The sequence below is a fragment of the Amblyomma maculatum genome, chromosome 1 (assembly GCF_055883805.1).
Source record: "Amblyomma maculatum isolate TAMU_Amacu chromosome 1, ASM5588380v1, whole genome shotgun sequence".
In the NCBI taxonomy this organism is placed as follows: Eukaryota; Metazoa; Arthropoda; class Arachnida; order Ixodida; family Ixodidae; genus Amblyomma; species Amblyomma maculatum.
In genome coordinates, this window is record NC_139344.1 from 392,228,623 (window position 1) to 392,252,362 (window position 23,740).

General features: G+C 47.2%; 1 protein-coding gene and 1 pseudogene across 1 annotated transcript in view; both read right to left on the bottom strand.

Annotated features, from left to right (window-relative positions):
• Nucleotides 1-10,874: 10,874 nt before the first annotated feature.
• Nucleotides 10,875-23,740, bottom strand: part of LOC146208549 (structural maintenance of chromosomes flexible hinge domain-containing protein 1-like) — a 142,057-nt gene continuing 129,191 nt past the window's right edge. Inside the window, exons 48-49 of the mRNA XM_084594722.1 lie at nt 14,136-14,408; nt 10,875-12,673 (exon numbers count right to left, since the gene is read on the bottom strand). Coding sequence (XP_084450848.1) covers nt 12,564-12,673; nt 14,136-14,408 — 383 coding nt within the window. The 3' untranslated portion in view covers nt 10,875-12,563. The remainder of the gene's footprint in view (nt 12,674-14,135; nt 14,409-23,740) is intronic.
• LOC146208550 (uncharacterized) lies at nt 21,293-23,348 on the bottom strand (annotated as a pseudogene).

A 23,740-nucleotide genomic window follows, 5' to 3' on the forward strand; every position in this document is an offset into this window, starting at 1 on the left:
TTGCTTCCCAACAACCCACCCCACCTTTTTGCATAGCTCAACTTCCAGCAGTGTTAGTGCTTAACAGCCGGCTGTTGTGTTCGCCTGTTTCAACCGCTGACGACATATCTTGTCCGCAACATGTGCCTTTGTAACGACTGGAAAAAAAGGAGATATAAAGCTACTGATAGATATGTCTCTACGAGGAGGATTAAAACTTATTGCGACTGAGAGTTGATCATGGCTCGTTCGTACAATTAAGTGAAGGCCGTAGCGCGAATAGCGCCATTGTAGTTAATATAGTGTACAACCAAAATTGCTAGTTAATGCGGAATTCTGCGTGTGCTAAGGAATAAAGTTTTTAAAGGTTTGAAGATTTAGTTTCTTTCTCTTAATCGTGCAAGTGATACAAATCGAAGAGACACATTATTTGTTGCAATGCGTTATAACTTTCTTTTACGGAATCGACGACCGCTTTGTTTAGCAGAATATGCGAAGCGGAGATACTGCCAAGTGAGCGTAGTTTGACGATCGAACGAAGCCGATCGCTCTCTATGGTGCATCAAGCGGCCGTGGTCAATGATACAAATGTGAGCCAATGATTTTCGGTGGTCGATGGTGGTGTGCGCACTAACTGGTCAGCTTGACCAGTTAGTGCGCACATGGGCCTCGGGATGTAAATATCGAGCCAATGTGCCTAGTCGATACGCTCTTGTAGTTTTAAAGTGAACGCACCGGGTGTGTTCCACTCGCCGGCCCATGGTCTGTCGACCAAGTTGTATTGCATAGGTGATGCGAGGATACGAGATGCACCAAAGGAAATATACTCTCTCTCCTTTGGTTGGTTGGTTTGTGAGGTTTAACGTCCCAAAGCGACTCAGGCTATGAGAGACGCCGTAGTGGAGGACTCCGGAAATGTCGACCACCTGGGGCTCTTTAACAAACACTGACATCGCACAGCACATGGACGCATTGCCTTTCGCCTCCATCGACAAGCTGCCACCGAGACCGGGATTCGATCCCACATCCTTGGGAACAGTAGTCGAGCGCCGTAACCACTGCGCCACTGTGGCACAGTGGTTATATATATATAACCCACGACCCACGAACCCGAACCGAACCCACGACCTCCGAATAACGCGTCCGGTGCTCTTCCAACTGAGCTACATCGGCCGCTGTCCCCCCTGCTACTCTCTTGGGTATTATTCGCGTTATTCGGAGGTCGTGGGTTCGGATCCCACCATCGGCACGTTGTTTTTTCTTCTACTTTGTGTTTAATTATCTTTCCCCTAAATAGATTACATTACTAATCTCTGTGATTATCCAAGTAAACATTAAAAAAAAAAGACATAAAGTATCATCCCCAACGCTTTCCTTGGCCTCGCCGACTGTTGGCTTCTTTCCTTCATATATATATATATATATATATATATATATATATTAGAGGTAGAAGAAAGAAGAAAGAGAGCGCAATCGGTAGACGACGACGCTGAGGTGTAGGCCCTTTTCCTGGTGCCCACGTTCCCTTGGTCAGCTCTCGGTGCCCTCGTTCAGCCGCTGCAGTTCCCTTTCAGTGTAACAACTGTTACACATCTGGTGGAGTCGTGCTGGATACGCTTTCCGACCTGCGTACGCCTACGAGATAAAAGCGGACCTACACTTCAGCGTCGCCTACTTCTACCGATTGCGCTCTTTCTTCTACCTCTGAATGCGAGAACATTGAACGTACTTGGCCGCTTAAAAAATTATAGAGCGAAGGGTACGCTTCATTTAAAGAAACATTTTATTGGACTCCACGTTTCGACCAGAAGCTGGCCTTCATCAGGAATGTGAATGCAAGCGATGGGAGTAGGTTTTATATGCAAAGAGTGGAAAGAGAGACAGGTGCGCAGAGTACAATGGCATTGTAGTGATGGGTGGGGTAAAAAGCAGGTGCAGGCGGGGAGTGGAAGAAAGTGCAGGTGAAAAAAAAAACGGCACATGGAAGGAAGCGCAGTAATAGGTATGACCCCAGGCGACAAAAGCAGGAGTTGTGTGACCTTCATTTTTTGTATGGTGGGGGAGGCTGACATTCCTTTGGGCCACCTGCAGTAAGCTTGACTTGGCCGTTTTGGGTGTGTTTGAGGAAGGAATTTACGGGGTAACTGAACTTTGAAGCGGAGAAAGATGGATGTTCTTTAATTTGTTCATTCCATGATCTTCCTCTTTCATTTGTACATACCATCATCATCGTCCCGTGGCGCCGGCTCCGGCACGCGCCTGGGTTTTTGTCGTCGGATTAAAACGCTAGACAAGGCATCGCTGGCCTTGCCGTCACGACCTTGCCGTCTCAACCTAGCCTTCTTTCACAAGTGGTGGAGGTCAAATTCGATCCCCTTGCTGCCTTGGGCCCTGCCTCTCGCTGGAGCTACGTTCCGGTAGCCGTTTGGCAACTTCCACCATAATCATGTCCACCGAGAGCAATCCCGACCAGGCCTCGGCTGCACCGACGCCTCCGACTCTGCCCCCACGTCAACGTGACCCGCCGCTGTTCGCTGGTCGTCGCAACGAAGACGTCGATGACTGGCTCGACACATATGAACGCTGCAGTGCCTATAACCGGTGGGACGATGCTTTAAAATTCCTCAACGTTTCGTTCTATCTCATTGAGGTCGCCAGAAACTGGTTCATTAATCGCGAACCCCACACTACTAACTGGACCACTTTCAAACAGCAGTTCCGACAATACTTCGCCGACCCGGCAGTTCGGACTGAGATCGCGAGAAACAAGCTCGCTTCACGCCTTCAAGGTCCTGATGAATCATGAGTCTTACATAGAGGCTGTTCTTGCACTTTGTCGGCGCATTAGTCCCACCATGAAAGAACCTGAACGTGTGCACCACGTCTTAAAAGGGATCAATTCTATGGCTTATACCTTAGTTGCCCAGAATCCTTAAGTGTTGATTCAATTATAACGACCTGTCAACGCCTCGACCAGCTGCAGTCCTCTCGATTACAGCCCAGCTTCGCAACTGGTCCGACCTCTGCTGACCTTGATCTGCGGGCAATGATTCGAGCAATCATGCGCGAGGAGCTCCAAGCCCTCAATCCTTTTTGTCGACATGGGTGCGATCATTCTTCCGCACCTTCTAATGACGCCGTTCTCCGCAACATGATTAAAGAAGAGTTATCAACTATCAGCCACCCCATGACACCCGAACCTTCTGCAAACCGTCCAGCGCCGACCTACGCGCACGTCGCTGCATCCCCCCCTTCTTTGGTTCCCGCGCCCCGACCGGCACCAACTTACAATCACGTCAATGTAATGGCGATGGCTCAGCCTACACCACCTTATTACGCACCTTGGCGTCCCTCCCGACCAGTCTGCTATTACTGTGGTATTAGAGGACATATATCCCGCTTCTGTCGTCGCCGCCTTCAGAACGAGCGCCGTGGTTACGACACCTTCGAAACTGACATGCCTTCAACCTCATATTATCAACGCCGGTCCATTCCAAGCCCACCTCGACGATCCTCCCCACCTCCAGTATCTTCCTCTGAGCCTCGTGGGAACCATGTTTCCCGACGCCGGTCCACATCCCCATACCGCCGCTCAGTTTCCCCTCTCCGCCCCGCAACCATTCTTCCTGTCCGCCATCCGGAAAACTAAGTGTTGCAGTTTCCGGAGGTCAAACTGCACTCTGCGAACTTACTAAAAGTCCTCCTGATCGCCCGTATAATGTGATTGCTGTTATCGCTGAAGGTTTACCGGTCGAAGCTTTGATTGATACAGGGGCTGCAATTTCTGTCATTCACGCTGATTTGTGCTACCGTTTGCGAAAAGTGACAACACCATATGATGGGCCTGAACTCCGTGGAGCCAATGACGTCCCTTTGCGCCCTTCAGCGAAGTGCACCGTACGAGTTATTACCGACGGCATCCGTCATCATGTGCAGTTTGCTGTGCTCTCACCTTGTGCGCACCTGATGATTTTTGGATGCGATTTCTTGTCAACCGCTTCAGCGTTAATTTCTTGTGGTGACCGTGTTATCCATATGACAGACAGCGATTTTTCATCTGACTTTTCTGAACGACATCATCCCCTCGTTGCCGCCGCTGATACTGTTTTGCCTCCTCAGTGCGAAAAACTGCTTACTGTTGTTTCTGACCACATCACTGACGGGGACGTACTCATAGCACCATCATATAGTCATCTTGCACGCGGCATCGCTTTCCCGTCAAGTCTTGTCCGGTTCCACAACGGCTCAGCGACAGTACTGGCCACTAACACTTCACGTGAATCCCTCGTGCTCCCGAAAGGAACTTCTCTGCATTGCATGGTGGATGTTCAACCTTTTTCCCTGATGGTGCTCACCGCCCCTCCGCCTCAGCAAAGTGTTTCGTCAGACGTCTCTCTTCCTGTTCTCGCAAACACTATTAATCTTAAGCTCACGCTGAACCAACGCCAAGAACTGCTGACATTGCTTCGACACCACCAAGCCATTTTTGATGCCACTTCCACACCACTGGGACGGACTAGTGTTGCGCACCATCGCATCATTACTGAAGGTAACTCTATCGTTCGCCGACTACCTTATCGGGTTTCCCTCTCTGAACGAAAAGTAATTGAAGAAAATGTAAATGACATGCTCCATCTCAATATAATTCGTCCCTCAACAAGCCCATCGTCCTCCCCAGTAGTGCTAGTTAAAAAAAAAAAAGGACGGCTCGGTACGCTTTTGTGTTGATTACCGCGCACTCAACAAAATTACCCGCAAAGATGTATATCCGATGCCGCGAATTGATGACGCTCTTGACTCTCTCCAAGGCTCCGAATATTTCTCGACATTGGACCTCCGCTCAGGTTATTGGCAAATACCTATGCACGAGGACGACAAAGAAAAAACCGCTTTCGCAACATCCGATGGCCTTTACGAATTTAATGTTATGCCTTTCGGACTTTGTAACGCACCAGCGACATTTGAAAGAATGATCGATACTGTGCTTCGTGGCCTAAAATGGAGAACCTGTTTGTGTTACTTGGACGACATTGTTATCTTTTCGGAAACCTTTAATGACCATCTCACGCGCCTGAATGAAGTCTTCACCTGTTTCGTTTCGGCAGGCCTTCAGCTCAACACCAAGAAGTGCCACTTTGCACAGAAGGAAATTAGAATATTGGGACATCTGGTCAGCCATGACGGCATTCGCCCAGATCCTGAAAAAATAATCGCGGTCTTGGAACTTTGCTCGACCACAACGCAGTTTCCTCGGCCTCGCCTCTTATTTCCGGCGTTTTATAAGGCATTTTACAACTATTGCTGCACCACTTCAAGAGCTACTTAAAGCACGCAGCCCTTTCGTGTGGACGGAACCGTGCGAAACTGCTTTTAATGACCTAAAGCACGCCCTCACATCAGATCCTGTTTTTGGCCACTTCAGTGACAGCGCTCCAACTATCCTGCACACCGATGCCAGTGGTCACGGTCTTGGCGCTGTACTTCTGCAGCGTGATGCAACATTGTGTGAGAAAGTGATTGCCTTTGCCAGTCGGACTCTGACTCCAGCTGAGAAAAACTACACCATTACCGAGCAGGAGTGTCTTGCTGTCGTCTGGGCTGTCCAAAAATTTCGCCCTTACCTATACGGTCGACACTTCACAGTTGTGACCGACCACCATGCTCTTTGCTGGTTGTCTTCACTCAAAAATTTGACAGGCCGACTTGGCCGCTGGATTCTACGCCTGCAATCTGGCCGACTTGGCCGCTGGATTCTACGCCTGCAAGAATACCATTTCGACGTCACTTATAAATCTGGTCGCCACCACCAAGACGCCGACGCTCTCTCTCGCTGTCCCCTTTCGGAATCAACTTGCTGTTTTTCTTCCCAATGCATTTCCACCTCTGACCAGAGCCGACCATCTCTTTGCCCGACGTATATCACAACCATTTGTTTTGACGACTCTGAGAACAAGCACGCTCTCCGCTCACAGCAATTAGCCGATGCCTACTGCCGTCCTATCATCGACCGCCTTATCGGCGCTTCGGACCCGCCCAATGCTAGGCTTCGCCGACAGCTTCGCAATTTCAAGCTCGAAGATGGCATCCTACTTTGTTACGTGTATTGCCCTGATGGAACTCGTTGGATCCCAGTCGTGCCGCGTGTGCTTCCCCCACGTATACTGGCGGCTCTCCACGATGACGCTACTGCAGGTCACCTTGGTTTTGACAAAACCTACGACCGCGTGAGAAAACGATTCTTTTGGCCTGGCTTATCTTCCACCGTTGCCAAATACGTCGCATCCTGCCCTCTGTGCCAACGTCGCAAACGGCTGACTTCTTCGCCCGCTGGCCTTCTACAACCTCTTCCTTGTCCCGCCACGCCATTCGACGTAGTCGGCATCGACTTATATGGTCCCCTACCTCTCTCCGATGGGGGTAACCATTGGATTATAACAGCTGTCGACCACCTCACACGCTACGCTGAGACAGCACCTGTACCGACTGGTTCCGCTGAAGAAGTAGCAAATTTCTTTTTTGCGATCAATTGTATTGCGTCATGGCGCTCCTCGGGTGCTCCTAAGTGACCGCGGTACAGCCTTCTTATCAAAAGTCGTTGCCGAAGTTCTTCACGCGTCATCCACCCTTCATAATACAACCTCAAGCTACCATCCCCAGACTAAAGGTCTGACTGAGCGATTTCATCGCACCTTGTCAGACATGATATCCATGTACATCACACCAGGTCATCGAAATCGGGACACTTATTCTACCATTCGTCACATTCGCCTATAACACAGCAGTACAACAAACTACCGGTTATTCTCCATTTTTCCTCGTTTATGGCCGTCCTCCCACTACAATTCTCGACGCTTCCTTCTTCTCTACGCCCGACTACTCCACATCAGTACCTACCCATTTTTTATCTCGTGTGGCCAGATGCCGTCATCTTGCCCGCCTCAACACGGCAGCGTGCCAGGAAGACCGCAAGACTCGCTATGATTCTACACATCGAGTGGTCTCTTTTCGTCCTGGCGACGAAGTACTGCTTTATACACCATTGCGCACCCCTGGCCTTAGTGACAAATTCCACCACCGCTACGTAGGTCCCTATGAGGTCATAAGCCAAACTTCCCCAGTGAATTACAAAGTGACGCCTGTTGATCCCCAGCTGATCGACGCCACCGTGGAACTGAAATTGTTCATGTGTCTCGCTTGAAACCGTTTGTGCGCCGCGATGCATCGCTTAGTTAGGAGCGGCCAGGCTGGCCGCTTCCGACTCCCCGGGCAGATTGTGTGAGCCTTCCGTGGATGTTCTTTAATTTGTTCATTCCATGATCTTCCTCTTTCATTTGTACATACCATCATCATCGTCCCGTAACGCTGGCTCCGGCACGCACCTGGGTTTTTGTCATCGGATTAAAACGCTAGACAAGGCATCGCTGGCCCTGCCGTCACGACCTTGCCGTCTCAACCTAGCCTTCTTTCACAATATATATATGACTGAAACTGCCAGAACTCGGAAACGTTGGCGCCAGCCTCTTCCGTACGCGGAGACAACGCACTATGAAATTTTGGGACTGCCATTATATATCAGGTTCGGGTGCCTCTTGAGGCATCCTCAGAAAAGTCGGAGGCCGTTTCAATTAGGACAGCAGTGCCGTCGAGAGGAAAATTTCGATGGTGGGAGAATGAAGACAACTCGGTTTATTTATATTGTGTACAAATGTATGACCAAGATGGAGAGAAGTCTCGGCCATACAATTGTTGCCAAGTTTTACTGAGAGTTTTCGCCAACTATAAGTGGACAACGCAGTCAAGCCGGCACGGCGACTGTATAGGACGGACTGCGTCTGTTATCAGCCCGATCACAATTCGATCAACACTCGAGGCAAAGGCGGTGTCGGTGTTTTTGTTCTCTGTTGTAATCTACATAGAAGCAGAGAAATAAAAATTCTTCCGAACTTACAAGGAAAATAACTCCGGTCCTTCGGGTTGCGAAGCAAGCATGCAGCCCATACGCCACAGAACCACGTTGTTCCCATCGAGTACATGTGCGTCTAGAGTATTCTTTACCGTGCTGCTGTACCCTCTGAAAATCTCAATCATTATAATGGTACTAAAACGGAACTAATAATTAAGTGGGTAACAAAGTATATTTCCACTAAATTTAACAATTGCTTACATGCAGCGCCTACAGGAAAGCCCGCGATCGTACTGCGCTCCCGCAGAACAAATGGCGAGCAATCAATATAACCAGCATGACAACTCTGCCTTCTTACGTGAGCTAACAAATCTCAGTGGGAATGTTCGATTTTCAATAACGGACTAGTTGCTGACAGGTTGTTGCTGCGACTGTAAGAAGGAAGAAAATAAAATGCACAGGACCTGCCAACTGGCTATATAGCTGAGCCACCACCCGCTGCCTCGTGCGGACAGAGAATTGGAGATAAGGGAAGAAAGAAAGAAAAGGGCGTGCGTCCTAAAAGCAGTCATACGCTACCGAAACGGCGGCGAGAGTAATTACGGCATGCACAACATATACTAAAACACCGGTGGCAAAGGAGCATCCGCTGAAAAAGGAGTCCGGTATTTGATTTTTCTCGGGCAGCCCAGAAGCGCCGCCCACCAGTACAGCTCACGGGAAAGTACGACCGCCGTGCCGGTGGCCATAATGAGTTCTGTGGGCATTCTGAATACTTTCTGTGTTCCTGTAGAAGATACCGTGCATTAAGCCGTAATACGAGCTCCGTAACTGGTCTCTAACCAACTGTATAAATGTTTGAATCTTGCATCATCACTGCCTTATCTTGAATGTCACTTCACACGGACGAATTCCTGTCTAGAATTCCTTTACCTGTTTCGCGATCTTTTCAGCGTGCAGGCCTGAAAGCATACCAAGCAAACCACTGTGTGCTGAACAGCTAAGGCTTATTGTAAATGTTTTGCAAATGCTTTTGAGCGCAGTGAGCTGGGGCTTTGGAAGAACTTCGAGAACAGAAACGGCACGGCACGCATACCAATTACCGTGCGTGCGCATGATTGTTAACAGTGCAATGTCCTTACTTTTTATTTTGTTGTTTATTGTTGCAGTAAACACTGGTTTTTGAGATGTAAACCTCTCTGGGCTACTCGGCTCGCATTCTAGACTTTAATCCATTAATTCGCAGATTTAAATGGACGACCTGCTACCTCGACGACGTCGTGGTTTTCTCGGCGACAGTTTCTTCTCGCCTTGAACGCCTCACCAGTATTCTCATTGCGTTGGTTACCGCCAACCCACCATCCTTGGACACATGGCTGACGCTCCAGAGTACGGCCTGATCCAGCTAAAACTCAAACCGTCAAAGATGTTCCGCGTCCCCAGTCTTCGAAGGATATGCATTTTTTTGTTTTTGGGCCTCTGCTCTTGTTTTCGCCGCTTTATCAAAGATTTTGCCCTCGCTCGTCCTCTCCCTAGTCCAGCAAGGTGTGGTTTCAACGCTTATAGGGAGCTTGCACGAAACGCTGAGAGCACCATTTTCCTGTACAGTGCAGAAATCGACCGTGGGGCGGGCCGTGCAAATAGTGCCAAAGCGATGGTTTAGTGCAGCCATGGGCTCCGCCTGGACAAAACGATTGCGGGTTTTTCCATATAGCAAAGGTACGATTGTACGAATGCGACAAGACCAGGAGCGATCGGAACGTCGCAGACGTTCAAAACCTGGGCGATCACATCATATTTGATCTACTAGCCAGCAAAGACAGAGGCACATGCCATGGTGGAGGCCATAAACAACAATAAAGGTCAACAGAGAGGTACAAAGAGACTGCTCACCTGTAGCCTGAGTTAAATGCAGTGAGCAAAGCACTCAACTTCATTGATGTTCAGCAGTGCTGCTGGTAGCCCTAGTGAAGTCCACCCAGGCTGGACTTTTGAATCTGCTGATGCAGAAGGCATGGTGGTCACTGCCCGAGCAACCATCTGGATGCCTCCAGTACTCAGCAAGATAGCCTGCTGAATGTTCCTTTGCAGCTTCACAACAATGTGAGGCCCTTTGCAAAATACTAGCAAGCTTGCCTAATTCAGCAGTACATTCAGAAAAACTTGCCCAATCTTATGATCATCATATGTCATTATACTGTGGTATGATACCACTAGATTTCTGGTTGCACTTCGAACTCACTGACGTCAGTATCTATCAGTCACACCAGATATGGGTCCCGATCATGAGAACGAGGCAGTCTTTGTAAGTGAAGCAAAATATATTTCAAAACTGTTGTGCCCGACAGTTGGCTACGAAAGCACTTTAATACAAAGGCCTAAAACAGGCTTTTTATATCCTCAAATTTTGGTGTGTCAGCCCCTTTAACAGGAACTGACAAACCCCAAACTCTGGCTCTCATGCAACACGTCCACAGCAGCATCCTACTTGTTCTAGTTGCCTCGGCTTGACAAACACATATGCCTTATTGACCTTATGCTTGCGTGTATGATGCTGTTGACCAACCAGCTTCAAAATTTGCTCACCAGTGAAAATATATTTGGCTTCAAGCTGCCTATGCCTAGTTCCAGATCATGCCATTAGATCACCAAGCTTTCCAGACTAGGTCTTACTGCACAGTCTGCTCTTCAGAACAACTCAATGGGCCTCCCAACAAACCTTACAAGCTATAGCTAATATCTTGCACCATACCTAATAACACAACCCATGCAGGCCAGCTGGAATTACAGCTGGTGCAACAGTAGCTGCTGCATTAACAACATCCAGACTATCCACGAGCGCTGTGACTAATTTACTGATTAGAAACTAATGAGTGGTCTGAGGTCACATGCATGTGCACAAGTGTTCGATAGTGAAGCACTTCAGCTGGCTGCAGTCTTACTCTATGGTACTCCCGACCCACAGCCAACATGATACCTACTGCCAAACGGATAAGGTTTGAGGTTAACTCTTTATTGTCAGAAAATCAAAATGACAAGGTGCCTTCAGCTCTGCCATCATAAAACTAAGATATGATGTGGGTGCTGACAGTTTTAGCATGACCTGCCAGTGCCAAAGCAAAGGTCTACCATGGTAGAACAAAGGCAGTGTGATGCAAAATGTCATATAACAAGGTGTGCAATGATCAAGAGACAGGCAGCTTTCAATAGCACTAAGTGGTAGGCTCAGGTCAAAATAAAGGAATAAAGCACTCTTAGATGGCAAAATTCCTTATTGTCCTGCAACTAGCTCAGGATAAAATCCTCTCACATATTGATCAAGGAGAAAAAAGAAAGTGACATCTATATACATAAAATTGTTCTAATACAAAGTTTTTTGAAAAGCAGACCTCAACACTTTCTCAGGAGCTCGTTTAAATTTCTGGAGATTGAGGCTGAAGCATCTGTCTTACTTCATTTCGAAAGAATACCCAAAACTAACTTGAAACAATCTCTCTATTAAAGAAACCTCAAAACACCAGCACAATGATAGCTGCATTAAGAGAACATAACCATTCTAATGGTCTGAACAAAGGTATATTCCAAATTCTTTCTTGCACAGACAAAATGTGGTGGTGCCTTCAAGATCTGCAGGCATGTACTATGCACCGTGCAAAGGAATTAATCTTATTTCATACCTAGACAGCTTAAATTTTTCAAGTGCATCAAAGCTGCAAGTCAAGTTCAGGCTTGAGGAACACAGCCATACATTATATCATGCACACTGTGCATGCATTAATGTCCTCAGTTGGGGGAAAGGAGCATCCAGATACAAGTAGTCTATTAAAAGAAATATAACAGAGCTCAAGGTATGCCATGACCAGGCAATGAGCCACGGTATGCAAATAGTGAAAAATGACAATTCCCTTAACGATAATGTTAGATGTCGACATGTGACCACGCATAACTGCCTGTGTGACGGATAAGCTAGCGTAGATTGAAAATTACTGCATCATGAGACGCAACAAAACTTTCAAAGGCGAAGGTGATGAGCTGGGTGCAAAACAAAAAATATGAAGAAAAGTAGAGCATAGGGAGTGTAGAATGATGACAGTGGGCCAAAGTGAATAACACTAGCAGTATGGGACGCACATGGCCAGGAATTATGACAGTATGCAGCTGATAACACACGGTGACTTGCGCCAGCCGTGGCTTGCTTCTCTGTTGGGTTCATGTACCACTAAATCTCGGTCTCGGGCAGATGTGAAAACAAAAGGCCCAAGGTAACACACAAATAAGGCCTCTGCTGACTATAACGAACAGTTAATAGCATCATATTCATTCCCCTTCTCTCTCTTATGTACACATACTACATTTTCTCTCCAGTATATCCATCCTTACTTGCAGTTTACAAACAACTAAATCTTGCGTTATAAACAAACATGAAGCAAACCAACGTGTCTACTGGCCACGCTGGCAGGTTGTAAAGGTAAGGAACAATGACAACGTAACAGTCACAGTATGCACTGCACAAGAAGCAACAAGAATATGCAAGGAAATGAAAAAAAGAATAAAAACGAAGGAAAAAAGGAAAGATCTTTTCCTCATTATGCATTTGAATGATGCCCGAAAGAGGTGAGCTATAATCAAACAGGTTTTTAGCAGTGATGTATGGAATGATGGGAATGGGGACCACACTGGATCACGAGACTCTCCGGCGTTTCCTCTCTACTGGTGCCGTTGCAGGAGTAGGAGGAGCACGGGCTCTTCGAGAAACACCGTTAACGCTGCTGTCGGGAGTTCTCGGCGATGCTGCAAGAGAACGAATAAATATTTGTTAAGAACGTAACAAGATCCACAACTTTTGATAAGAAAGGCAGGTGCTTTTTACAGTTAAACCTCAATGTAACGAACCTCCATGTAGCGAATTCCTCAATATTACAAGTTTTTCAATTCCCCAACGCCGCCCCCATTGAAGTGCATGTATTTGAAAACTCCATGTAATGACCACATCACGGTGGTTGACCTTGATATAACGAACTCGCGGCGCCGACTGTCTCTTAGCTAGTGCCTAGTTACTGGAAATTTGGTAGAATCCCTCAAGTTTCAGGCCGATAAAGCACGAACTGAAGTGAGAGGAACGTCTACTATAGCAACGAGCGACCGTTGTCGATACAATGCACTGCATTTCAGCAACGACGGCGCTTTTACGTGGAAAATGCAGCAGTCTCCGCTGCTTGCGCTTTCGGAACGTGGCACTACAGAAGTTCACGCCAAAGTTTTTAGATGAAAGACTGTTATCTAAGAATGTTGGTTCAAGCTCAGAAGCAGCGAAAAATAACGAAACAAAGAAAAAAAAACATTCGGGAAGAGCAGTGTGCGTCCATCACTGCCATGTGGTTGCTGACGGATTGTGCGTGTCGGTAGCTGGAACAACGTAGAGCGCCGGAGACGAAGGCAGTGTCAATTTCCTAGGACAACATTGGTGGGCAAGCGGGAACATGCTCTAAGGCGCAGGCGCCTCCCCACTCAGTGACAGCGTGAACGCACAGGCTCGCTCTCAGACTGATCCCTGATGCCGAATTGACTGAATGAGCTGTTGGCACACTACCACTTTCATGGTATCAATACCCAGCTGCTCATCGGCAACAGTACGAAGAAACACGGCGCATGTGGAAAGGGAAAGATGCGGCCCTTTGAATCATGCGTACGAGTGCGTGTGGAGTTTCAGGTGTCCTGACAAGTAAGCGGTACACATCTGCCAAATGACTCGGAACCTTCTAGAGGCTGGCAGACCCGTGCCGATACGTCACCTCTTCCCCACATTCTCAGCAAACCATGGCACTTTTTCCGCAAGCAGCGACACTTCCCACACAGTCGCAATGCCGGGCTGACATGTGTGATGTTTTCAAGAAATGTGTGCACATTCGATTTCAGTGTGTGAGTGCTTGCGTAAACATAGGAGTGATGACCATGCTTGCACTGATGGTTCGATGTGAAGAGGCTCCTATGGCCTTTGCAGTCGTGTTCACACTTTCGCATAATCGCACATAAGCAATCTTAAGCAATCTTAAGCGCCTCTTCCTAATTTTTTAATGAAATATGATAATTTGAACTTCCAGATAATTTGAGAATTTTTCCTGGTTTTGTTGAAGGACGAATCAATGAGACTTTCAGTTTCTTTCATCACAATGCAAAGTTTACGAAGCCGGAATGTATAAATGAGGTGATATAAATAAAAGGCGATCACTGCAGTTTTCTCCAGTGCACCCACCTGGAGGGTATCGGCTGGCTTGCATGAGCGGCAGCGACTGACGCCTGGGAGAATTCCGCACCGGGTCCTGGACTGGAGGGAACGATATCCGCTCGTCCTCGGAATTTGTGTTCAGGCGTGCAATGCCCTCATCGACCTTTGCCAGTTCCTTCTTGAGCTGCTCGTAGTCCTTCTTCTTCATCACAAACGTCGTGTCCTTCTGCTTCTGCTTCTCGAGCTCTGTCCGTGCATCTCGCTGCTTCTTCATGGTCACACTCAGTTTCTTCAACAACTCTGGAAGTTAAGAACAGCATGCATCTGAAGCAACACAATGGTAAGATGAAATGCATACAAAAAACAACTGAACAGCCACAGACAAGACTGCAGTGTTAAAAAACACAATCATCAAAACAAGGAGGACTGCATTTGTGCCTGCCAATGCTTGCACCCATGCAAGTGAAACTTTATGTGCCCTAACAAACAAATAAAGCCAATCTCACAACACATCATTCTCCCAAAATGCTTGATAATCGTAAAATGAAGACAAGCTTAATGGAATTGACAGCTTGACCAAATTTCCATGAAAGTGGTAACCCTGTGTTAGGCGCGCAAGAGTGCACTTATGAAGAGTGTCATTTGCGAAAAGTGCACGCTACCAGTATTAAATGGCGTACAAGTGCACTTGCAAAACTGTGCACTAAGAGTGAAGTGCGTTCGCAGAACAGACTTTGAGAGCCGAGTGCGTAGCCTCACCAGCAGCGATTTGCTCGCCACAAAATGTATTACGTAATAAGGTACGCATACAAGTTGATTTTATCTGTTTTGTATAAAGGTTATGAGAGTAATTGTTTCTCAATCGTCTACACCTTTTATATCTCTTCTGTACTCTTTTACCTGTCATTTATTCCTCTCCTTTCCAGTCCGAGACCTTTCGGTAGCAGATCAGGCAATTAGAACTTGCTTCCATTCCATAACAGCAAGACCAGACATAGGCTCGTTGCTGTCTGCCATGTTGTTTGTTGGCAAACTTCTCTTGATGGTTTGGTTTGGTTTATGGGGTTTAATGTCCCAAAACGACTCAGGCTATGAGAAACGCCATAGTGGAGGACTCTGGAAATTTTAACCACCTGCGGTTCATTAATGTGCACTGACATCGCACAGCACACGGGTGCCTTGCTTTTCGCTTTTATCGAAAAGTGGCCGTTGTGGTAGAAACTTGTCTTGAATAGCAACACTACTACAGTCGAGCCCACTTATAATGGCCCCGCTTAAGACGCTCGCTTATCACAAAGGTGCAACCGTCAAAATATACATTAGGGCTATGGCACTCTGTCTCAGATACACCGAACATCTATCAGACTAGCTGATCGGCTACAGCGAACGCCTTGGCGCCGCGGAGCACTTTCCACGTGCTGAGATTCGTCGATCCTGTGCTCTGCAAGCCGCAACAATTTGCATTTTCGAGGCATGAGAGGCGACGCAGACGCAGCAAGCGGCTTCCTGGTTTATCTCTCGCAGCATCTAGCTGGAGGAATGAGGAGCGGCCCAAATGCGGCAAGCGACTTCCCGCATTATCTTTCACGGCATCTAAGACGAAGGCACGGAGCGGCGACACTGCAAAGAAAGCGCCGAAATGGGAGGGGAAAAAAAAAAAAACTGCAAGCCAAGCCTAGCACACATGAGCCACGTGAACACGGACCGAGAGCAGTATCTCATTCGCCACAGGAACACGAGAACGTCAGAGCAACGGTCAAGTTTGCTACCAATCGACAACGTAGCATGGAATCGTGTTGTCGAAACCACCTTCCCTTCAACCTCACCCCATCCCTCTATCCCCGCGTCTCACATGACTGACAGTGGTGCAGTCGTTTACTCGTTTCTCTTGCTTGCGGTTGTGCTAGTCAGTTGTTCGTTGTTTGTTTCCTAGTGGTGTGAAAATGGCGGACTCGCCAGCGTCTACTTCGACAGTGAAGCTTAAAGCTTTGGACTTGGGCACAAAACTTTTCATATTTAAAGATCTTTCTCAACTTTTGTCCACAAAGATTGGAAGGGCAAAGTAGCCACCTTAAGTTACTCGGCTGCTGGGGTGAAGAGGATGGGCCAGGAGTAAAGAGCAGAATGACGAGGGGCAAAGGGAAGGGGGGGGGGTTGAGGCACCTCCAGGCTTCGTTTCAAATGCAAATGTGTTGCGCATTCGAGAGTATTCCCGAACGACAAGAAATGTAAATGAGAATTGCGAGCGCACCTGATTTTTCTCGAAGCTATGGACTGCTTCGGCGAAACTGTGGTGCCCCGTGGCACAGGTACCCACGGAAAAAAAGCTGCATGGAACCAACTCAAACAAAGATCTGGCTCTTTCAGGTACAAACTTTCACCCCAACACGAGGCTATAGGCTCCAGTATCAATGATTTTGAAGTACGCAATTTCATAAAGCTGTGCTTCAATTATGTAGTGAAGCCATAAACGAGGACTATTTAGAATATTCAGCCACATCTACATTGACTCCAGGGGTGGACGAGGTATTAAAAGAAAGTCTATAATGTGACAAAAGACACAGACTCAAATGTGCGCTTTTGTTTTTATCTTAATGTGCAGCTGGTCTTCTTCACTTTACAATAATATTTACCCTGGAGACCATACCTGCCACTTTCCAGCGCCATGATTATATGCATTTCGCTTATCTTGGCAAGGTGAAAGCGGGTGACAAGTGGGGTCACAGAATACGAAGAACGCGTACACCTACGATGCGGTGAAAATGCCCTTTATATTGAAATGAGTACCATGAATAAGATAAGAGCCGTAAAAATTAAGATACAGTTTAAGTTCAGCTGATTTTACAGCAGTGTATTCACTATCAGGATGGAGGGATTGTGGCAACTGGCTCATCAGGTGCATTGGGGGAATACTTTATGCAGAAGTTAGGATTGAGTTACGTGGTGGTGCCTACTTTATGCAGAAGTTGGGACTGAGTTACGTGGAGGGCACAGAACCACAAACTGGTAAAAAAGTACAGTTTGTCAAAGTCGACAATATCCACAATACTGAAAGAGAAAGATAAAATCTACAAGTGTGCCATCACCGGACTCCGCGACGAGGAAGCGCCTACAAAAGACCACATATGCAGACGTCGAAGATGCACTCCTCCTGGTTTCTTGATGCTCGGGCATGCAATGTGCCTATCAGCGAGCCGCTGATGTTGTCCAAGGCAAAAGACCTTGCATTCCCCCTGGATTTCCCAGATTTTTCCCCTGCCACAGTATATTTTTCAAGTGCATCAATGGCGAATCGGCAGCAGTAAATGACAAAGACGTCCGTGCGTGGCTGTCAACAAACTTGGGCCATATATCAAGGTATGCAGAAAGGGATGTATATAACACCGATGAAACGGCCCTATTCTACCAAATGCTGCCTGGAAAAATGCACGCTATGACGGGCGACAAATGTACAGGCAGTAAGCACAGCAAAGTGCAGATAACTGTACTGCTGTGCCCGAACATGGATGGAAGCGATCGGTGCTTGCCATTTGTCGTCGGTAAGTCAAAGAGGCCACGTTGCTTCCGCACTTACGTACCTGTGCGGTACAGACACAACTCAAAATTGTGGATGACACGCGAGGTGTTCACGGAATGGCTCATCAATTTTTATAGCAGCAGGGTAAAGAAAGGGCGCAAAATTCTCATTCTTGACAACTGTACTGCCCACCATGTGCAGGCTTCATTAATGGCTGTTGAGCTGCTTTTTCTGCCCCCAAACACGACACCAAAAGTGCAACCGCTGGACATGGGCATAATATGGTCGTTTAAAGTGGCCTACCGGCGGCGTGTTGCACAGCAGATGCTGATTGCAGTTGATCGTCCTGCTGCCAATGTGCCTCTCCAGATCTCGCTGTATTCAGCGGTGGAAATGGCCAAAGCAGCGTGGATGGAACTGACACCCGATTCTATCCGGAGTTGTTTTTGCAAGGCCGGCTTTGCTGATGCAACTGAAGTGGGCATTGAAGACATTGAACAGAGCCAGCTTGATAAAGCCTTGTGGCGACGCGTTGTTGACGGTGACCTGGCCGATCGGGATATCGACTGGCAAGATTTTATTGATGCGGACGACGCTGCTGAAGTCACGAAGTCTTTTTGCGATGAGACGGCCATCCAGGAAGTGCGGGCATCAAGCGACGCCGAAACCTTGGGCAACGACAGCGAGCCATCGGAGCCAGCGCCCGTAAGCGCGAGCACAGCAGTGAACCATATTGAGGAACTTAAAAATTTTGTACATAAGGCCTTGGAGGATGAATACATTTCAGCTTTGAACAAGCTTGAAACCGCCGTCATAGAATGCACGCTTAAGAGGCACACAACGATCACCGACTTTTTTCTGAATAATTTTTTTTTTTTGTGAGCAGCCCACATATCAGAAACTTCTTGATACAACAAAAGAATTCCGTGTGACGCTCAGGTTCGTTGACATAAGCGGGCTAGACTGTACCTCCAGAGAATTTTAGACAGTCATGACTCAATTATAAAATTTTAGGCATCTTTCTTTTTTTTAGTACTTTAAAAAGCAGTATTGTGAAGTTTACACTTTGGGGTTCTCTTTCTTATAATTATATTTTATACACATATTTTATATTTTCCCGTTTTGCTCTGTGTCACGTGAAGTGTTCTTTGAGTTACGAAGTGTGCTCCCTGCAAGTGCACTTAACTTGCGCGCTTGACAGGGGTATAGGGACCGGGCAGCTGGACGGGTGGCGCCACTTTCCGGCGTTCCGCCCGTTGTTGGTTTGTGTGAGCTTGCTTCGCTACGCCTAATTTTTAGGTGACTTTGTGCATGAATATGTCTGGTGAGATGGCAGCTATGCAAACTTGTCGGACGCTTCTAAGTCTATTCATTTCTACCAGTTTCCACACAAGTATGAGCAGGGGGCGACCTGAACACAGTTTGTTCAAAAACAGAGGCCCGTATCTACTGGTTTGGTTACTGTGTGGTCGTGAAAAGTGTGGAACTATTTAAAATCTTGTTGCAACCGAAAGCTGTGTGCCTTCTGTTTCCTTGGAGCCACGGCACGGTAGACTCGAAGCCAAAGCCGCACTCCAGCATCTGTAGTCATTTTATCGGCAATTGGAAATCAGGAGAATCCAACAGCCTAAGTTGCAACGCCAGCATTTCCCCCCCTGTGAACAAGAAAAGGCCGGCACAGAAAAGAAAAAGGCAGCCACCATCATCGTTTGAGCCACGTTACCCTCCTCAGTGATGGGAAGAAATAATATTCGCACACCTACTTTCGTTGGCACAGTTATAGCGTATTTATTTTTATTTCTTTACAGAAAGAGTAGATAGGAGACACGAACGACTGCTATTCTCAAAACTTTTTGTACTCTTCCTCTCTTCTTTCTTTAATCAATGCCAGCATGCTAATAACAGAGTCTGCATTGAGACTATTCAAATTTTTTCAGCTTTGTCATACCTTTCTCACGGTAAAAGCACTCACTGCAGAGCTCATTCAATACCACATGGCCACAAAGGCTGCTACCAGCTCCATATAAAATGTGAATTAAAAAAAAAAAAGAAAACGAAAATTTAAATAAGATATTCATGAACTAGCTCCAGACCATTGCGACTACCACTACTACGGCATCATCGCTTCATGGACCGGCGGTATTTGATCTGGTGGGTTCCGAAAAAGATTGCCATGCAGTGCAGATGCAGGTCGTGTCACCGAAGTTGTCTTCAAAGGCGTTCCTAGTGTATGGCGAACGCCCGCGCGGCATATCTGAGTATATGAGAGAAATACCATGTGCCGGGTAGTTCCGAAAAACATTCCCTGCGGATGACGACGTTTCCATTTTTCAAGAATATCCTGGTCGAAAAACCTCCGTGCAATTAAGCTTTGAAAACCCCACCGCAGAGCAAAGGTTAAACATGGTGTCTACCAAAGTGTTTTTTTTTAAATTCCCTGACTTTTCCATGTTTTCCCTGACTATTTCCATTAAATTCCCTGACCGAAGTCCTGAAAAATAGTTTTGACTAATGCCATTGAAAAATATATTGCATAGACAGACATTATGCACAATGCAAAATATTTTATTCAGGTGTACAAAACAACTGATCTGCTGTCAAAGCGAGAAAAAAACATTGGTCAGCTGTTTTAGGGACCTTGTTTCAGAGAATTTCTTCCTCAAGACAAGCAGCCTGCAACTGTGCATCGTCGATGACCTTTTGCCTCTTTTGTTTAAGCTCTTTTACAAGAGCAGCCACTCTCTTCTTCTTCCTTTCGGCATCCGATGTGTCCAACCTCTCTTGCTTCTTTCTTTGCAGGTCTTACTTCCATCGGGCATTGGCACTGCAGACCATTTGCATCATTGTGTTTGTGACCTCAACTTTGGCCACCCTCCAATAGCCGAGACTGAATCATACACTACTCTTTGTGCAATTAGCGCCTCCTCTTTCAGGTTTTCAACAAGGCACTCTTTGTTGACTGAGAACCTTTGTTCCACAGCTGCATTCCATGGGACAAGCTAAGAATGATCTTGATGAAGGAAAATAGCTCCTTATGGTTGCGTGAACACAATTCAAACCAGAGCGTGTCTAGCCCCTGCTCGTTTCTGTCAAAGTTGGTCAATGCCACCTGTGCAGAGCTCAATGAGCATACCTCAACATAGGAATGGTGGGTACGCTCAGCTTCCAAACCAGTCAGCCACTGGTGCTCTATTAGCCCCTCCAGGGCAATGCACAGTTGCTTTGCACCAACCTCTGGAGACAATGCGATAGCTGGATCCAAGCAGCTCGCTCCTCTGGTCAACTTGTATTGTAAAGGTGACCTTTCCATCACTTTTTGTTAACACTTCTTTACGAATGCAATACAGTCTTTTTTGAGGCTGAGCACAGCCAGCTGCGATGGTGTGGGGATCTTGCTAAGCTCATTTTTTGCAGCAAACCCAATGTTGAATGTAGTAGAAGCAATCATGTTATCAGGTTTCTCCAAGTCAATCCTAAGTAGCTTGGTGGACGTGTTGGCAGCTTGCAGGACTTCCTTCCGGACGATTCTAGCGAGCAATGACCGCAACAGGCGATCCAGTGTAGGGGCTAGAAAGGGCACCATAGGCTTGTCTGTCTGAAATTCAGCCAAAAATGGTTCCAGGTCTTCAGCAATTGATAGCATAAATGCTAATTTAACAGGCAGCATCTTGTCCCCTACTGCATTTTCAACAATGCTGTAGCTGGCACACGCTGGCGCCTTTTTTGCTTGCTTAGAAGCATTCCACGAATTTCACCAAGTTCGGAATAATAGCAAGCGCTCTTGAAATCACCTTGCTATTCTCAAGCCACCTTACCGGGCAGAACTTCAATGGAAACAGGGCACTTCCTGTGAAGTGGATATAGTCTGCTCGACGTGTTGGCACATACTTGAATAGATTATAGCCCCCACAAAGAAACGCAACCAGATCCCAGTGCGTCGCAGAGTGGCCTGTTTTAAATGCACCATTGACAACATGGAGTCCACAGCTTCCAATGTCAAGAAGTTGGTGGGTTGAGTCGGATTGTCTAAGTTCTTGTTTGAGGGACCTCAGAAACTTCAAGTTCACATTTGGCCCGTCCAATGACACTTGTAGTATCTTCGTTTGATTAATACCTTCTGTGGCTATCCTAAAAGCAACAGTCAAATCTTCTGCGGTGGTGTGCCCCAAGAAACACGAAGTCAGGCAGCGTGTTTTCACAGTGGCATCAGTTTGGTCCCAGTACCTGATCAGTACATCCATCTGTTCTTTCTGAGTGACTTTGTTGAGTGACTCATCAAATGCAACCACTAAATAAGGAAGGCTAGAAAGGTTTGTCAGCAACTTCTCTTGAAAATATGGACCAATACCATGACAAATTGTGTATCCGACTTTGTCCTTTCCAAGCTGCATTTCAGTGGCGACTTTACATGTAGGGAACATAAACGGAAACAGCGAGGCAGAGGCTGCCGCTGATCGGAAAGATCCATGGGTCATTACAGTGTTCAAACACCACATGATCTCGGCCTTAGTAACTTCATTCTTCAGTAGAAAGCTACTCACTGATGTCTTCACAGAGGGGCTAAGTGCTTCCGTGGTGGTGGCTAGACGTAGCTCCGGAGCGCCACAAGCACTAGCGCTACCTCCGAACGAAGCAGTCATTGGTGCTGCGGAAGGCGAGCCGCTATTTGTCACAGTATCGAAAAATGAGAAGACCCGTGTCTGGGAAGCGCTTTGCTGAGATTTAATAGCAGCTTGACGTTTCTTACTCTCAGCATGGCTAGTAATTGCCGTTTTCCCCATATTGCTCAAAGAGAACTTCTTGCAACACATTGTGCAGCGAGCCCTATTTGGGTCATTTGGCACAGGCCTAATCCAATTTGCATGTGCGGAGATTTCCGGGTTTGTCAAGTCGGGGTTGAAGCAGCATTTCTTTGACAGAGACATCGTCACTTCCACACATATGTTCACTTCAGGAGCACAGCCCGAACTTTCAAACTGAAGGTCGAAGCGCACGTGGTAGGAAAGATCGTAGCGTGCACGCGGAACCAAGTGTGCTTGGTCGGGAAACGCAAGAGCGGCAACTACTACAAACGAATGGAGTGCTATGCAAGCGCCTCTGAGAGGAGAGATGAAAAACAAGGATTAGGTGATGATGATAATTTGAGTGGTGGCGCGCGCCATCTAGTATAGTGTCACGCACCGACGCGACAGGAATCTCGGAGGCCAGTGCGAACACACCGCCACGCCGTCACAGCCGCACTTCGCTTTTAAAGCGTTAACTTCATTGCGCTCGTAGTGTCTCATGGCTACGCCTGGCCGCACCTGCGGCTACTGGTACGTGCGGGCGGACGGCATTGGGAAATTTCCCTGACTCTGCAATCTTTTTAGAAATATCCCTGACAATTCCCCGACTTTTCCTGGCATCTTAAAATTCCCTGACAATTCCCGGTTTTCTCGGTCGGTAGACACCCTGTTAAATATGTGCTCGTGTACGTCTATCAAAATGGAACCGGCTGCGCCATTTCGTTGCCTCAGCATTCCGCTGGCGCATATTTACACATTGGGCAGCGCTGTTCCACCGAGGCAACGGTGACGCCATATGACGGGCGCCCAGTCTCTATAAGATTCACACCACTACTAGGCTCCTTACACTGATGTTTCAAGTACTCAAAAGGTATCTGACAGATGCTCCAAGCACAACTGTCAACAGCAGCAGCACATTCTCTATCTGTATACCAAGGTTAAATACCGTAAAAACCCGCGTATAATACGAACCCGAATATAATACGAGGTGAAATTCTGGAGACGCGAAATGGAAAAAAAAAGTTTTTACCGCATATAATACGAGAGAGAAAAAACAAGACATTTATTGAAATCGGACCTCACACTTCAATCACTTTCATCTTCAGCAGCGCTTTCCTCGGAAATTTCTTTGTCGGACAAATCATCCCACAGGTACTCATCTTCTGTGCCATCGAGGGCGTTTGAGATGCCGCACTTCTTAAACGAACGGCGCACAAGCTCCTCTGGGATGCTTGCCCACGCGTCCACAATCCATTTGCACAGCGTGGCTGGCGATGCTCGCTTCAGCCGCCCGGCCGGCGTCACTGCAGGCTCACCTGACCGCATCCATT